This window comes from Uranotaenia lowii, chromosome 2 (assembly GCF_029784155.1).
Source record: "Uranotaenia lowii strain MFRU-FL chromosome 2, ASM2978415v1, whole genome shotgun sequence".
Classification (NCBI taxonomy): domain Eukaryota; kingdom Metazoa; phylum Arthropoda; class Insecta; order Diptera; family Culicidae; genus Uranotaenia; species Uranotaenia lowii.
Genome location: NC_073692.1, coordinates 135,913,621 through 135,932,800, shown reverse-complemented (window position 1 = coordinate 135,932,800; position 19,180 = coordinate 135,913,621). Strand labels below are relative to the sequence as shown.

At 38.0% G+C, this 19,180-nt stretch overlaps 1 protein-coding gene across 1 annotated transcript; it reads right to left on the bottom strand.

Moving 5' to 3' along the window:
- Window positions 1–12,198: 12,198 nt before the first annotated feature.
- Window positions 12,199–12,951, bottom strand: LOC129741886 (uncharacterized). Its single transcript, XM_055733700.1, has 4 exons — window positions 12,862–12,951; window positions 12,644–12,805; window positions 12,418–12,576; window positions 12,199–12,351 (listed from the first exon to the last, which is right to left on the bottom strand). Exons 1-4 carry the CDS (start codon window positions 12,940–12,942, stop codon window positions 12,199–12,201), a joined length of 555 nt encoding a protein of 184 aa, XP_055589675.1. The 5' UTR covers window positions 12,943–12,951.
- Between the last annotated feature and the right edge of the window lie 6,229 nt (window positions 12,952–19,180).

Here is a 19,180-nt window from a genome sequence, read left to right as displayed (position 1 = left end):
TCCCCAAGGAACTTCTGCCCCCACAGGCTCCCACATTCGCTATCCCGAGCTGCCGCTCCTGAAATTCAGTGGTCGACCGGAAGATTGGGTTTCCTTCCGTGACAGTTTCTACGCTGGTGTTGTAAGTCGTCAGGAAATCAGAGGTGTGGACAAGTTGCAGTATCTTAAAAGTCTTGTGCAAGGTGAAGCTTCCCGTTTGATCGGCCACATTGAAGTGAGCGAAGAGGGCTACAACACGGCTTGGAAACTGCTGATCCGCCGATATGAAAGTCAACGTCGTTTAGTTTTTTGTCACATACAAGGTCTTCATGACACTCCAGCAATGCAGAGGGAGAGCTGTGATGAACTTTTAAAATTAATCGACAGTTTTGAGGAGCATTTGGCAAACCTTCGCAGACTTGGAGAACCAGTCGATCAGTGGAGTTCTCGTTTAGTTTTTGATCTCTACATTCGTCTAGATTCGAACACAAAGCGTGAGTGGGACCGACATTGCAATGCGATTGACTCCAGGGAATACAGTGATAGTACAACGAAGAAGGAGTTTGAAGGAGATACTATGCCATCTTATGAGGATTTGTTGGGCTTTTTACAAGGGTATGCGAAAGTTCTTCCTACGTCCAGACAGTATTCTTCTTCTTCCAAATTCGAGCAAAATCCAAGAGCTAGCAGCTCCGTTCGTGTAGCTTCACATTTCACATCTGGTTCTGATCGGTCAAATACAACATCAAACGGGTGCTATCAATGTGGCCAAATGCACTACATCTACCAATGCCCTGAGTTCCTCCATCTATCTCTTCGGCAAAAATATGATCTTATCAATAGCAAGGGTTTGTGTACTAATTGCCTACGTACGACGAAACATACGTTTCATTCATGTCCTTCACGGAATTGTAGCAAATGTCCCCAGAAACACAACACTCTTCTTCATGATTCTCGAGCCGAACAACAGCGTGGTTCCAATTATTCGTCTGGTCAACGAAACGGGCAATTTGGCGAGCAGCAACCACAGCGTGGAAGCCAGAGTCAGCAAGGTGCGAATCAGCAAGGTGAGAGTCCTGAAGGTGCAGGGCAACATAGTGCAAATTTGCAAAATTCAAGTCAGCAGAATATACAATAGGGTCGTTCATTTTTCGCTACTCCACCAAATCAAGCGTCTACCACTTCCCCATTGTGACCCTGGCCAACCCAAAGTGAACCCTTGCCAACAAAATTTAAAGTCAAAGAGAAAGCTCATCAAAATGCTCCTGAATATTACCCCAAGAAAGCAGCGTCCATCTCCCAAGAAGAAGAAGAATTCACGGCGCAATTTTCATCACTGATCCAATTAATCTCCGTAGCAGCCTGGCAGTTGCGACTCGCCCACAACATTCGCTCATCGCCCAATCAAGGTCATTAAAGTCCCCTCACTGTCAAAAATGCTCTCATCACTATTATGCTCCCACCACCATTGACGCCACACATCCATTGAATTTGCCCAAGAAACAAATCCCTTCACAGACTTAATTGCCCAGTCAGAACACCTATGAACTCTCATGGTGACCCACCGCTCATAAAAACTGTTTCTTTCTGAACAACATAAGGATGCAGATCGAAAATTCTATCGGAAGAACGATTTCAAGTTCCACTGTATTACGCCGAGGTCACCATCGTTTGGGGGTCTGTGGGAGGCCTGGTTGAATCTATGAAATTCCACCTGAGACGCATTGTGGGGAATGCGAAATTAGATTGCAAAAAATTCATTACCGCCCTGGCTAAGTTGCAAGCTAGTCTCAACTCACGTCCGATCACTCCCATCTCAACTGATCCGTCTGACCTACAAGCATTGACTCCGGGTCACTTCGTCATTGGTCGACCCCTAAATTCCTTACCTGAGCCAGACAGAACAGACATCCCACCCAGCAAGCTTGCCAAATGGCAACGAGTGCAGCAGATTTCCTAGCATTTCTAGAAGCGGTGACAATGCGAATATTTGACGACACTACAGCAGATTTACCGTTGGACCACTGCTACATAGAAATGACAGTTGGCTCAATGGTGATCATCAAAGAGGAGAACCTGCCACCCCTCAAGTGGCAACTAGCACGAGTTGTAGCTGTGATGACGACCTGGTGCGAGTAACTACAGATGAAACAGCGAACGGGCGATTCACACGATCCATTCACAAATTGTGTCTGCTTCCCATTGAAGTGGACAAGGATCAACTACCGCCGGTCCGGCATTCCAGCACGGCGGCCGGCGCAGAAGAAGACGACAAAGCAGAACAAGGCGAGGAAGTCAGCTCCACAGCTGACAACACAAAGCAATAAGACATCAATCAGCAGTAGCAGATCAGGCGGTTCCAGCAATAAAGCTCTGTCACGTCCCCCGGAGCCTTGGGCTCCGGGCACAGATAAGTATCAATGTTCCACTTTACAATTTCATACTTTTGGCAAGATCTAACTGCTGCGTGTTCACAGATCCATGGCTGTGATATCGAGCGTTCGACGATGCATCGTGGCGACGGAGACGAAGAGGACGGTGACCATGCTGGAACACGCTTGACGGAAGGCGCCATCGAACCGCGGTGTATAGCAAATGTGGCCAGTTTGCGACACACTGAGGTTCCATAAACGACTCCAACTATAACTGGTACAACATCGACTTCAACGAGAAGGTCAACGAGGACGAATTACAAACCCAAGAACAGGCGAGGTCAAGGTCGAGGTCAAGGTCGAGGTCAAGGTCGAAGATGAGGTCGAGGTCGAGGTCAACACAGCGTGGGTGGACAAGCAGACTACAAATGGATATCCAAACTAGAGGCAACCGACAACGATGGTCAACATATTTTCAACGAAGAATGAGAACAAAGTGATGGAAATACAATGAGGTTGAAACAAGAACAAAGTGAAGAAAATCATAAAATACAAAATACAAAATACAAAATTCAGGCGACCGGTATGTTTGATACCAAATTTGAGCACCACTGTGAATTTAGATTTTGATTTAACAAACTTTGTTCTACACTTTGCTAGGCACACAGAATTGTATCACACCACACACAGTGAGGACAATAGCGTAGGTAGAAAAACTTCAATCGAGTAGAACAATACCCTAGGTAGACGATCGAGTAGAAGCGATCGTGTGTGGCTCTGCTGATCGGTCTATTCTACTGCAGATTTCACCGAGGCAACACACAGTGTTTGATCGCGCGCAAAATATAGTTTTGTCCAACGAGAAATAAATCAAGAGTTTTTCTTTAAGTTGGCTTTTTGTTTGATATTGCGTGTGCGAAATTCCCAAGTATTCTGGGACGGCATAATTTCGGTTTACAATCATTTTCTCGTGAAACAAGCTGAACTGTTAGAATCTAGACAACTTGCTCGGACAACGTGGTTGCTAATAAAGATGTACCCAAAGTGTCGGGAGGGCTTCTCATTCGAATGGACAAAGTGCTGATTTTCACGTACATGTACATTTGACAATGTTGATTCATTATTTTTATTTTCACTGTTTTCTGTCGCACGACATAACTTGATGCATATAATTCCTTAAATTCACTCGATCCATGATAACCGTTTTAGAATTTCTTGAATGTTGGTCAGATCTAATCAGATAAATATACGATGGCAAAAACCTGTTTTTTAATAATAAATAAATAAATTTATTATTTCAAGATATTATTGAAATATTTCTTTCCAGGAATGAAAAAACGGAGCTTAAAATAAAAATCTTTATATAAATCAACATGAAAGACATGGTTTTGACTTTGGTTTAGTTAAGATTTGTAATAATGTTTTTTTTTAAATTGCAAAAAGTCCAATATTTGATTAAAACGCGGTGAATCCGTGCACCCATAGTGAAAAACCATGTATATAACAAATATTTTCATTTGAATCTTTAAAAGTCTTTATTCTTTACCTTTAACATGCAAAAAAATTGAATTTGGATGAATGGCGTTGAATCCGTGCACCCATGGTAAATTGCTCTACTTATATAAAAAATATGCTTCAAAACCTACAATATCAGGTATAATTTATAGGCATCGGGTTGAAAAATTTCAGAGCGATGGATACTAGAAAATATCTACTAAAACAAAACTGAAGTGAAACCGTGCATCCATGGTCAATATCCATAGCCATCTAACTTTGTTTTATTATTAGATTGATAATGTGTTTTAATTTTTTGATAATTATTTGACATATTCATTTTATGACATACACGCGTTCGTCAACTATGCCAAACTGAGGTGATTCCGGGCACCCATGGTGAAAAAAATATTTCAATTTTATAACCAAAATGTTATCGAATTAATAACAAAATTATTTCTAAAGAAAAAAGTTTAAAATATTTTGATAGAAAAAATTTCCCCTTTACCAGTCATTTTGACTGGTCACGGTCCGAATAGGTATATTCAATTTGCCGGTCCTTCTAGTGTTAAATCAAATTGCAACATAGATCAAAAGCAACCACTATAGAATGAGAGAAGTAGCTGGAGTCTCGAATTGCAATACAAAAAAGACTTAGACTAATATTCTGAAACTTGATATCCAAAATTTGAAATTTAAAATCTGTGTTTATAGCTTCATAAGGTCTTTAATTAATTAATAAATTGATATAAACTCCCCACTTTCTCGCCCTTCCGTTGTGGAAAGGGCTCACGGAGAAATATCTTGAGTATCTGAAAAATGACACATGCCACATTTGGCTCCATTTTTTTTTTTATAAAAGTTGTCGAGTTATGTCAAAAAAAATATGAATACAGCCTTGCCTTTTTCTTCCCGACTCCGCTCTGAAAAGGGAGGATCTCAAATTATTCATACGCAAACAACCTATCTTATAAAAATTTGTCCCATTGCTTGATATGTTCTCGATTTATGCCAAAAACAAAAGTGGTAAGCCCTCCTGTCCTTCCCATTCTCCACTGCTTGAATGATGTCGGGGTCTCTAATAATCATACCCATTTTTTTCGTATCCAAAAATCCTCTCAAAACAAATTTAATCCCATTGGTTGTTAAGTTTGAAGCTTAACAACAAAATTTATTTAATTTATTTTATTTAACAATTAATTTTATTTCGTACCCTCTCTACACTGCAAGGCGTAAGGATTTTTAACAATCGTACACTGCAAAAAATCCACACTTAGAATGTTTGTTTCCTAACACATACGTCTTCAAAATTGCTTTACGCGTAGATTTCATATACTTCATATAAACATCATATGCCACACATAAATTTTATATTCGAAATATGAAGTTTATATGATATTGACACATACATTCTGTGCTTTTCGTCTTTGAAAATTTCCATGTATTAAAAATTGCCACCCCGAAGAAAAAGTTGGTGTGCCGGTTAGGTGAGAATTAAAACATTTTATTTTGATAATTATTATAATTGTATTAACATTAAGCATAGATTATTGATCTTTTTTGTTCTCCCCTACAGGAAGATGGCCCTTGACTACTGCTATAGGAGGCAAGGATGTCGGCTGAATAATATTGAAGGTAAATTGATCATTCTGATGATATTTTTACCATTCTTGAAAATGGATTTTAGTTTTGCAGAATCAGGAATCTGGTGACGATCAAAATCGTCAGTATGTTGGACAAACGGGTCGACCAGGTATAAACGTTCCAGATTAATGTACGTATTAGGCTTAGCATATTTATATTTGCTTTTATTTACAATGAATGTTTCGATAGCCAACACTTCACTTTTTTTTTAAATTTCTTTCCGAAAAACTAATTCGAACGAAATAAAACGCCTTCGAGTCGGCATGCAAGTAAACGCCTAGATCTAGGCAGATGTTTGAGTGCAATGTAGGCTAATATTATTTATGTGTGGAATTTTATAACTTTTATATGACGCATATAGAAGTCATAATTTTGTATTCTATATGTGGGGACACGTTATTTTCAAATGGGAGTCACACTGCAAAAATCTATAAGGCTTACACATATCCCCAATATGTGGATTTTTTGCAGTGTAGGGACATCTAAAGATAATGATTTTTTTTTATATAGATGGATAGAAGGTTAGTTGAAATTAAAGATGGTGAAAATGAGCGGGTAGAATTTATTTAGAAACATTATCATCACATATTAAATTTTTGTCCCTCTAACCAGTATTCAAATTTCAAATAAATATTTCCAGTAGAAATTGAAAATCAAATTTTCGAATGCAGCTTCGGACATAAGAATTAATGCACAGGAATAGAATATGGGAGAGTGGGGAATCATGGGCCACTTTTTTTCGTTGTTCCATAACTTCTTTATTATAAAAGATAAAATGAAAATAAAAAATGGTATGGTTTTCTACATTTTCAAGGTATAATAAGGTATTTTTTTTAAATTTTAAATAAGTTATTTTCCCCAAATTCTGACTGTTTGAAAAAAAGCTATATTTTTTGGATTTTGAAAAATGATGGGGAATCGTGAGCCACCAAATCCAAATTGACCAAAATACATGCAAAGTTTATGAGTTGACTCAAAACAGTGATTTCCTAATTCATTTTGTTATTTAAAAGCAATTTCAGATGATGAAATAAAAAAGAGAGCTGTGTATGATCGCATAGATTCCACACCGTTTGGCAAAATTTCTTATATAGGATGGACAAAATACTTTTCATAACTCTTCATTTGGCATAAGAAAACTTAACAGATAAGCAAAACGTATTTTAAGTAGATGTGTATAAAAACATAAAAATATAGGTGGTTAAAGATGTGTGACCCACGATTCCCCACAAGCTATGATTTGCAAATTGGTTGCGTTTATGTGACTTATTGATGATTCATCAAAAATTCCTTTTCCACATGAAAGATCATGACAAAACTAAGATCATAAGCGTATGAGCATATTTTTGTTATGCACTTTAGGTTCCCCATCGATGAAATTAGCGGGTGTTTTTTTAATTATGTAAGTAAATTTTTCTAACTTTTTATAGATTGATTTTAAGTCAACAACATATAGAAATATATGCTTACGCAAAGTGACGACGATGTTAGTTGGTTTGAGATTTTTATCTCAACACACATCTGAGATATTAAAAGTGGCCCACGTTTCCCCACTCTCCCCCACATTTTTAATACAACATGAAACTAAAAAAATAAAAATAAAAATAATGAAGACCAAGTTTTGTTGTATATTTTGAAAGCACCAAGATAATTCAAATTATGTTAACACAGCGCATTACAATTTAACTTAAAATCGAAGGTTTCAAGTTTATAATTTCAATATCTGAATAATCGCTTTCAATTGAAAAGTACAAAAGTTGGAAACTATGTTTTTCTTATTAAAAATTGAATTTCAAAGGCAGATGATAATGTTTAAAGAATAAAAAACTGAAAATTGAAAAACAAAGATAAACTTATGAAAATTAGTTCATAAAACTTAAATAGTTTTTCTATTTGAAGATTATTAGGTTTTAGATTTTGAATTGCTAATTTTGATGGCCATCGTGAGTCATGATACATGGCTTCCAACTTTTTTATGTGTAATATAAGTATGTGATAATTTAATTGTGAAGTTGAAATGGTTGGTTTTAAATTCTGAATTTGTTTGGTTACACTTTTGAATAAAAACCCATTCTAAAGGTGAGGTAGGGTTTTTGTATGTCAAGTTTAGACTTTCAATGTAGTAGGTTGATTGAATTGCAAATCAATTAAAAATTAGTTTCAATCCGTTAACGCCATACATGCATGTAATGTCGTACAATAAAATGTTTTAAGTCTAGGGCGATTTAAAACAAATTTCCGGCGGAGGCTAGAAAAAATTCTGACTTTCTTTTTAACACTTATTTATCACTTTTTAAAATCAAGTAATTTCTTTCTACTACTTCGAAAGTTTTACTTGAGGGGGGGGGGGTAAACCTCAAACCCCCCCCCCCCCCCCCCCCCGCACACATTCGAACGGCCTTGCCTCTGGTGTTTCTTGGTTTAGATTAACTCGCGGTCCAAAAAATATAACATCGTTGTCCTGAATGTGTTAAGGCCGAACAACAATAAAAATCGAAAGAAGGACAATGATACTAAATGACTGAATTTTTTTAACATTACCGTCAACTGGGGCAACATGCAATAATTTTCAACTTCAATGGCATCTAAAAAACTTATGTTAACTGTAAATCCTACCCCTTAAGCATCAAAAGTTTTATGGATGATGGAAAATCAAATTGGCGTATTTAGAACAATTATTAATTTCTTTACTTATTTTTTATTTTTTAAAAACATGCAATTTTCACCCTCCTTAGAAAATGGGGTAACTTGCAACAAACTTTGTTTTTAATGAAAAATCTTATGAACACGTATGAAAATTTATGTATTTTAATATATTTGCGATGCTTTAAAGACCATTACGCATGAAAACACCAATTGCAGTAATTTTTTGTTTTGCAAAAACGAATTTTCACATTTTTTCAGAAAGTAAGGATGCTGCATACATTTAGGGGTTAAATAATACCACGTAAAATTCTACAAGCAGAAATCATAAAAATAAATGTTTGGATGAATGAAGTTTTAATGTTTACAAACGCGTGATGCAAAACATTCATATTCCAACAAATGGAAAAGAGATTTACAAGGTGTTTCTTTGATTTGCATTTAGTTGCATTTTACCCCATACACTTAACTGAATTATAAAAATATTTGTTTAAAAAAATTGAGTGATTTTTCGAAAAATATTTTTACATCAACATTGTTGGTATAGCATGAGGAAACTAGTAAGAAGTTTGTAGGTAATATTATCAAGCCAATCCGTCATACCGGGTAAAGTTTTTTACGCCATCGAATAATGTTAAAATTTGTACATTTATTGCTCGATTTTTCAAATTTTATTTAAACATAAAAATCTTTTAGAAACTAGTGTAAGATGCGAGAAATTATGTCATCACAATTTTGTAATCATTAAAAGATAACTTTATTACAATACATTAAATTAAAAATTGTTATGTTATATAAATGTTGCATCTAACCCCGCTGTTGCATGATGCCCTGTTTGACCGTATCTCTTCAGATAACCTATAACTTGTTCAACCCTGTTGAAAGGAGGTATGTCTTTTGGCATAGATGGCAGTTCAATAAAACGTGCTCCAATTTGTTAAGAAATTTCAAAATATCTTCAAATGCAGATCTCAAAAAGACAATACAAGATTTGACTGAAAATGGTGAACATCTTACATTAACTTGATTTAAATGAAAAAAAAAAAAAATATTGTAAAAACCATGTTACATTTAGTTTTGGTTGAAGTTATCCATCTTCCGTTTTTTTTTTGTTTAAACAATCTTTCTCAACTTCGTTTTGAGAAAAAGGTGTTTTCATAGCGCAGTGTATGCTTGCAATTATCAAAAGATTTTTCATGCTTTTCATATGATAAAATTATCAACAACTACTACTTAGTGCTGTCTGAGATATTTCAAGTGTAACAAAGTGCTGAAGATTGACCCCAGATATAAAAAAATAGAAATAAAATGACCAACATTGTGACATCTTAGGACATGTGGAATGTAAGCCTATGCACATTATCTGCAAGTTTGGATAGAAGTATAATTTCAAAACTAGCTAAGCAAAATATGAACACCAATTTGTTCAAACAACTTCGAATGGTGACACATGGGAAAATGAAATGAATAATCTTTCGGGATGAAAATCCCGGAAAATAGTCACATGCAGAGCAGAGCTCATATTTAAAAATATTACGATATATTTTTGAAAAAAAAAATTAAATAAGTACTGATTATTTTATGTCAGCTTTTAGCTAAAATTGCGATATCGGCTTTTGGATTTTTTTTCTTACTTATTTGGCTGAGGAATTAATTAATCTCCTCGCAGGATTCCTCGCATTTTTTTATTAGGTTTTTATGAATTGCCGTAAGAACTCTTAAGAAAAACGAGATTTAATTAATTGAATTGTAAACCCAGTTGCATATGTGTTTTTTTGAGGGTCGTAGAATAAGGGGGAGATTAGAGTCCTTATGATAGCTTCGAGAAAATACGCTTCAAAGTAGAAAAAGTGCTCGATTTTCCATATATTTTTCAAAATTGTGTTAAATAAAAAAACTCAACAAGATGTTAAATCGATGTTTTTGGTATTTATTTCTATCCGATTCTGAAGACCTCATAAATGCATAATTCATAGCGTGGTCTTGCCGGGAAATCTCTATAGATGAAATCAGACCTGCAAAAAATAACCCCTTATGTATTTGCTCTATGGAGAATACGAAAATACATAACAAAAACGACAGCTTGGCAAGTTTATCACGCCTTCATTCGATCCCATCTAATATATATAAACTCTATTTGGGGTTGTGCAGCTGAAACACGCTTGCATCGTTTCCTACAAAATAAAGCTATAAAATATGTAAAAATGCTACCAGCTTTGTTTCCCTCAAGATTACTTTATAATCCAAATCGACTTCCACTGGAAATGTTAAACAAGTTTGAAACATTAACATTTTTTTATAAAATTTCGAAAAATCTGCTCAAATCAAACCTTGATCTTACATGTATCAATAATATTCATTCCAGAAACACAACAAGCGCTGGTAACATAAACTTCTTCATAGCAAGAACTAGATTACAATTTGCGCAAAATAGCTTAGTCCACCGCGGAATGACTTTTGATTCACTCTCAATGGAGATTAAAAACGCTGGAAACCTATCCACATTCAAGAAACATCTTAAGTTATTTCTCTTCAATGAATCTTAAGTTAATTCAGCTTAGTGACATCAACCCACCTTGACGAAGCCTTACGGAATATAGACAGTTTGGTTAGCCGGGATCGATGCCTCTTTGCTTCACCATAAAAAAACAAACTTTTTTGCATTGCACTCCCAAGACAACCTCCAAAAGCAACGCGACGTAGGCGCGGTAAAACCTACTTACATGGACTCTTGGGAGCTTAGGATAGGAAATTATCCTTGTGCTTTGGGCTGAGCAGTTGACAACAGTCTTCAGACTAATCCAACTGCTAATAAAATGTTAATAAATTAAAAAAAAATTGTCCAGAGTAATTTCAAAGTAAAAGCAGATACTTTTAACAATTCAAATGCAAATGTAACACTTGAAAAGTTACCTCCGTTCGGGCAACTCTCGAATCCAGATGGTACACGAACAGCATGACATTCTTCAAACCATTTTATCCCAAATTTCAAATCTTAAGAATGCACTCCACAACTCTTGAAAACGTCCTACACTGCTTAATGTAGAGGATCTAAAATCGGAACACACGTCGTGAGAAGTGAACATTTCCGGAAACCTGACGTTCCTTCAAATTTTAAAGAATGGGAGTCAAACAAAAATCTGTACCATCTGACCACCACGGGATGCAATTCGTCAAAAGAAATGAGTTGCACATCCTCCTCTTCCATACAAATCCGTGTCATTATGCTGCACGAAACATTTATGTCACATTTCATTCCGAGCCTCGAAGGATATTATGTCTCAATTCGTCATGACTTTTTGATTTCCTTCTTCCAGTGCAGTGGGGTGCGGGAACAATTTATGAATGAAAAAAGGAAGAGGACCGGATGGTTTCCTGTTTGCAGTGAGCGATGTTTTGCTAGAATTCCTGGAATGGAAGGAACTGAATGACCTGCTGCTGTCTTGACTCTTGCTTGATCCTTGATCCTGCAGCTTGAACTTGTACTTATTGTCGGGGAACAAAAAGGGTCACTTCCTCTCGAAAGTATGCGAAGACAACACAGTATGACACTGGAGAGCGCTCTTTTAAAATCGTTTTATTTCTGGCAGATGTCTTCCCAAGTTCCACTTGCTATTGCAAATTACAATTCATTCAATTTTGGTTTACTCCATTTGGATTACGGTCTAATGGGATCAAAAGGACAGTTTTGCAGCTTATAGGTTGAGTTGGATTCATTTGCTTTATGTAGCGTACATAGATATTAAAGCAAACAGGTAAAAAATTCAACAACGGGGAAATGATTCAAAAAAAAAATTTGTATTCATATCAACTTAAAGAAACTGTTTTTTATACCATAGCGCTCCTTAAAATCAGATATCTGTATGCAAATTTTCAAGCAAAACTAGCAAACGGGTGATTTTCTTCAGCGTTTGAAAAGTAATGCAAGTTGATAAGGGACACCCTTCAGAACAAAAAGACATATTTAAACTTCCAAAATCTTCAGAACCCATAGTAGTTAAATTATATTTATTTACTTTCAACCTTCAAATTGAATTTTTAAACACATTGTTTCTGTTGACGATGATTAAATTTCAAAAACAGATCCTTCGACCATTAAACAATCATGGTAATTTGGACCCAAAGTTGTTTCTATGAAAAGTTTCCATTCCCCTATGAATGCAGCTGGTACTCTGACCCCAAACGATCCCAAGTTAACCCGATCAAAAGATTCCACATGCTGAAAGAAGATAAAACAAGTTAATGAAAACGCAGCACTGATTTTTTTTTTTGAAAAATATCAAACCCCAGCCGGAACCGGACATTCCTGGATCTTGACGTATTTCATGATCACGCTCCACACCTCCAAAGGGTTATGACAACTTTTGCAGAAATCCGGCACGCTCTTTCTCACAATTCCTGTCGCCCACGTTCCGCGTTCCAAATGTTGCGTGTGCAGTATCCACTGTAAAGTTACATCGATTGATTTGGAATGTTTAAGACCAGGTAATTGAAAAGACCATCACGCTTACAGACCAGGGGGCGCCATGTTCCACCAAAAATGTTACGTTACCATCCATGATTACTTCGCCTTTTTCGTTCATCGAGAAGGAAAGATTCGAAAAATCCAATCCTTTCATCGGTGGCTTGTTCGGACAGTCAGTTATGTCAACCACATCCATTCCTATGCGAGCCTAAGAGAAAAATCATTAATAAACAAAAAAAAAAATAAGCGTCTCGTAATTCTTACTTCTGTTGATTTCAGTAGCATCACAAATGTGATGAAAATGAACAGCTTCAGTTGAATGTTGGGTTGACTTTTGGGTGTCATGGTAGAAAGCTTCCTAAACTCATGTGTCAATATGACTGGAAGTCATATTTATATCAATTTTGTGGATTTATCAGTTTAATTTCATCAAATTCTAATTAAATCTTATAAACTTGTTCCTACGCATATCTTGTATCGCTCGGTCCAATTAAAGTAATTCGTATGACAATTGTTACGTGCCAACATGCATGATAGAAATTGTTTGATGCTATGTTCCACCTAGAGTTGGTCAAACTTTGATCTATCAGGAAAAATATATCTTGGAAATTCAATTTACAAATTTTGGACCAATTCTATAGTACGAAGATACTGAAATTTTTGAAGATTCGATTTCAGCAGAACGATAGTAAAAGTTGCCAATTGTATGCAGATTTTTGGGCAACCAGTTGATTATTTTATTGAATGATTTGATATTAAGTGGGATTTTTGGTCCTTTAAGATTTTGAAGGAGTTTCTGATTTCTTTTTGTGTTTTCAACAACATTAGCTGAAAATCCGAAAAAAATACACAAATTGTTTCAATTCTTCTCTTATGATTGCGATTTGCGCCATATCTCAGTTGAACGCTGGACAATGACCAATCTCTAGGTCATAGAATATCTTCAAGTCATTTATATTCTGCTCAAATATGATATTTATATTATTATAGTTTTCACAAAATATTATTAATTCCAATTTCAACAAAATTTAAAATTTAAAAGAAGTCATGTCCTTTTAGAACCTTTGAAATGTTAAAATTTCAGATAGTCAAATTATGACCTACACAAATTTTCATAACGTGTCTTAAGGGGTAATATTTTCTAGATCTACGCGATTTATTTATTTATATGATGTTTCGTTTCACGACATAATCTGATGAAAAATATTCCTCCAATTCCTTGATCCATGGCAACCGTTCTCCAATTCTTCGGGCATCCCACATACGCCAGATCACGCTCCACTTGGACTAACCACCTCGCTCGTTGCGCCACAGTTCGTCTCGTTCCTACCGGATTGGCTGCGAACACCTGTTTTGCAGGACGTCATTCGGCATTCTCACAACAAGTCTTGCCCAGCGTATCTATCCAGCCTTCGCCATCTTCTGAATACTGGGTTCCCCGTAGAGTCGTGCGAGCTCGTGGTTCATCCTTCGCCTCCACACTCGGTTCTCCTGTACGCCGCCAAAGATGGTTCTTAACACTCGTCGCTCGAATACTCTGAGCGTGCACAGCTCCTCCTCGAGTAATATTCATGTCTCGTGCCCGTAGAGAATAACCGGTCTAATGAGCGTCATATACAGGTTACATTTCGTGCGGGGGCTAAGTCTTCTCGATCACAGTTGCTTGTGGAGTTCATAGTAGTAGCAGGCCGCTGATCATTCGGCTGAATCTCACGGCTTATGTTATTGTCTCTGGTCACCGGTGAGACGATATAGACACTGTTTTAGACTATCTCCAGTTCGTCGCCGTCGACCGTGACTTTGTTATTGAAGTGGCGTCTTGGACGTATTAAACAGCAGATAATTTGACAGGATCTATTGAAAATCGTGCCATGCATTTCGCCCACCGCTCGTCGAATAACACCTTCTGGCGCTAAGTTCAACATCATGCAGAATACACCATCGCCTTGTCGAAGCGTTTGTTGTTTTGTTGTTTTATTTGGGATTTTAAGCTTCTTAGGTTTATTCATCCCATTAGGCCTTTTCGAAGCCCCCTGCGCGATTCGAATGAACTCGACAATTCACCCGAAATCCCGCACACAGCACAGCGTTACATCCATCGTCGCCTTGATCAGCCTGTTCAGCTTCCCGGAAAAGCCGTTCTCGTCTAAGATTTTTCATAGCTCGTCACGGTCAATCGTGTCATATGCGACTTTGAAGTCGATGAATAGATGGTGCGTAGGGACTTGGTGTTCACGGCGTTTTTGGATGATTTGCCGTAGTGTGAAGATCTGGTCCGTCGTAGATAGTCCCTCCATGAAGCTGGCGGTAGCTGTTCTGTGGCCCAGATCCGGACCTTCATCCGGTGTAGACAATCGCCTATTTTGATCAACTCAGCTGCGATGCCATCCTTCCCAGCCGACTTTTTATTTATTTATTATTATTCGTCTTTGGTTAAATTACCGTCCAGATTAATAGCTTAAATCTATGAACTTCTGCTTAGTACTAATGTAAACCTACGTTTACACATATTAAAATCATTATCATTGACACACTGAGTTAAAACGTTCACAACACTTGTCAATAGGATGATTTCTGCCATATGCGGTACGATGATAGGGTATCCAAAGAAACTGGCGTTGTCGAAGTGACCTTGTAGGTACGTAGATATTGACACGTTGAAGTATGTATGGGGAGTCGACACGGCGAATCAAGGTATCAAAAATGAAAACTTGCTGCAATTCGATACGACGATTTTCTAGTGTGTTTTAGGATATCAGGGCATATCTCTGCTCATACGGCGGAAGTCGGTGCGATTCGTTCCAAGGGAGACGCCGTAGAGCGTTTCTGACGAAGCTACGTTGAACTTGTTCTAGGCGGTTGCATTGTATAATCTGAGTAGGAGCCCACACCTGGACGTCATACTCCAGTATGCTACGAACCGACGAACTATAAAAGGCTTTCAGTGCGTAAACGTCGTCGATACCTTCGGTGTTCCGGCGTAGAAACCCGAGTGCAACAAATCCTTTTGCAGAGGTAAACGCAATGTGTTCGGAGAAGGTAATTCTGCAATCAATTTTCTCCCTCAAGTCAAGAATAGACTTTACATTCTCTAAGCAGAAACTTGATAGTTGGTAGTCAAAGCTGATTATGTTTTGTGAGTGGGTAAAGTTGGTGATCTTACACTTTTTAGCATTCCGTTCACTCGGCACCAGTTTTCTAACGAGACAATGTCAGCTTCAATGGCGAGACAGTCTATAGTGCTGACAATCTTTCGAAAAAGCTTCAGATCGTCGGCATACATAAGCGTATCGGATTGAAAAGTTGCGCAGAGATCATTAACAAAGATCATGAAGAGAAGAGGCCCGAGATGGCTTCCTTGAGGTACATCTGACGGGATAGCAAATGTTGTCGAACGTGAGCTGTTGACTTTCTTGAAAGCATCACGGTCGTTGAGGTACGACGCAATCCAGTCAAGTGGCCATTCAGGGAAACCTATTCAAATTGAAATTCAAATTAAATTCAAATTCATTCAATTTCTCTTGAAAACAAGTTACTTTTCCAAAATTCACTGGTTAACTTTGACTTGTTCGCCCTTGAGTTTAACCACTAGCCGCAGACGGTCAAGGAACTTATCGTATGAGGCCCGCAGGTGTTTTTGTGGTATTTTATCCCAAGCTGCCACGAGATGTCGCTTCAGGACCTCCACACCTTCATATTTCTTAGAGCAGACTTCGGCCTCCAACATACTCTAAACAGCGAAGTCCATAGGGTTCAGGTCTGGCGAACTCACCTGCCACTCGGAGCTCGAAATGAACCCTGGAAAATGCAATCCATAAATAGGTTTCCTTCCTTTGTGAGCCGGCGTCGAGACCTGTTGGAAAACCCAATCCCTGGAACCAAAATGTCGACGTGCCCACGGTTCGACGACATTCTGTAGACATAGTTCCCGATAAGTATTTTGGTTGATCTTCACTCCTTGAGGGACGAAAACCAGCGGAGTCCGGCCATCACGGGTGATACCGGCCCAAACCATCACCGATGCTGGTTTCTGTCGCTGGATGGCCGTCAGCAAGTCGGCATAGCTTCGGCAGAAAGATCGGCAACCAAACTCGGTCGTTCTGCTTATTCACGAACTGCTGTACGATAAAGAGTTTCTCGTTGGTAAACAAGATATTCTTCAACCATCCTTCCGCGGCCCTCTTCAACACCGCCTTCGCTCTTTTTACCCGTTCTTGTTTCTGCTTCACCGTAAGGTCTTGAACCTTTTGGATCTTGTAAGGCTTGGTCTGAAGTATATCTTTCAGGATCCGACGGAGACTTCGATCAGATATGTTGAGATCCTCTGTCCATTTAGTGGCACTACGACGAGGAATTCTCTTAAGGCGCTTCTTGACGATCTTCGCCATGGCAGGTGTCACCACAGTAGGTCAGCGTCCCACACCATACCGTTTTTTGGCACTTCCGGTTTCCAGGTATTTTTTGACTGTACGGTATACAAAACCTCTGCACACACTTATATCGGACAGATCACGAACTATGTCCTTCTGCCGTTTGCCAGCTAGGAACAAGGCAACCACAGCGTTACGTTTCTGTTCGAGATCCATTTTTCCAGATAGGACACCTGATTACAAAAGTAACACTTATATCCAATGATAGAGCTAAGACTTAATGTAAACAAAGCAACGAGGGGTCGTTCAATACTGTTTCGTGTGCAACGAAATAATAACTGTTGAAGTAATATAGCAGTTCAATTGTCGGGCCCTGTAGATAGAATAGACTTGACAACCTTTCTCCATACAGTCACTCAATGAGCTTACGTAGCACATCAGGTTGGTAACGGTCGACTTTTGTTTCACAAAACCTTGTTGAGCCCCGCAGATCAAAGGTTTTACAGCAGCATATATCCGTTCGTACATCAAGACTTCAAAAATCTTCGAGATGGACTTCAAAATTGAAATAGAACGGTAGTTTTCCACGCTGTGAACATTTCCCGATTTATGTATTGGTGAGATAGGGAACGATCTTACTGTGATTGAACGATTTAGAACTCTGTAAATCGGGACAGCTAAAGGTGCAGCACATAGTTTTAAAAATGCGGAAGGTATATTATCTGGACCAGCACCCTTCATTGGATCAATATATGTTTTTAGTTTAGTTTTATTGATTAGATCCTAGGCTTCAGCCCTTTATCTTATTCTATAATATAAATGACACTTAATAACTACAGTAATTGTTAATTTGTAAAAGAGCACTGCACAATTCTACTTTTGATTTGTTCTCTGGACATGCTTAGTTGAATAATATCGACGTTTGTGTAGTAAAATGCCATCATTCGGTACATTGGTTCATTTCTGGCGTAATTCTGGATGCGATTAGCTAGTTGAAACGGCCTTACGCTTCGTAAACTGCTGCGGCCTTCGTACGGAGATATACAAGATAATAAATACGGCGAGTAATATCTTCCACAGATTAAGTCCTTTAGAAACAGTGCGTCGATCGATTTTCTTCGGGTTTCCAGCGTTTCCAAACCTACCAGCATGCACAAGACTCGATACTCCGGCATTTCTGCTTGCCACCCAAGGTTTCTCAAAGCGTATTTCAAGAACTTCTTCTGAACTCTCTCTAGTCTGTTGTTGTGTATGTTGTAGTACGGTCGCCACACAATGCTAGCATATTCAATGACGGTCCTAACTAATCTAGTGTAGATGGAAACAATCGTGTAGGGATTATCCAGCTCGTGACAGATTCTACTAACCATTCCGAACATAGAATTGGCCTTTGCTACAACTTTTTCGATGTGTTTTGAAAAAGTTAACTCCGCGTCCAACTCCACTCCTAAGTCTTTTATAGAGCTTTGCCGAGCAATGATGAAATCGTTTTCTAAGCGGTATTCATAAGTGATATTGCTTCTTTCCGGGAAAATTTTATCACGTTGCATTTCGAGGAATTGATCTTTAGGCTGAATCTGTGCAAGGCGTTTTGCAGAGTCACGCAATCCTTCGGGTGACGAATAGGTAAAAACATTTTCAAATCATCGGCATAACTGCGGACAATTGCTCGTAGATTTCCTGAACTGTGAAGTACGGTACAGGCAAGTTGATATCGTTGGATTGTAAAGAGGCGAGGTAATTGCTGTCTATGTTAGTACCAGCTGAACAATAAACACTCTGGAAAAAGTCTGCAAACATATTTGCCGATTCCTTCGGGTGAGAAGCAATGGCACCATTAAGAGTCAAACAACGGGAATTCATGCGTTTCGCTTTCTATTTTTTAGGGATTTTTTATTTTTTGAGGGATCGCGTTTAAAATTTTATTGAAGTTAAGATACATGTCGACGATAGAGCAGACCATTTAAATTTATAAATTTGTTCTCTAAGAATCTAAAACGGCGTCTTCGATCTTCAGAACGATTTCTGTTGAAACTTTTACGAGTCTTCCGTAGTTGATTGCGAAGTCGTCTAAGATCGGAGTTTCACCACGCGTGCCTCATAGATTTGAGGCTTTTTGGGCGCTTCAACGGTAGGTTTTGTCTTGAAAACTGCGTAAATTTTTCCATACAAAGCATCAAGAGCGAAGTCAACATTGTCGGCAGCATCTAGGG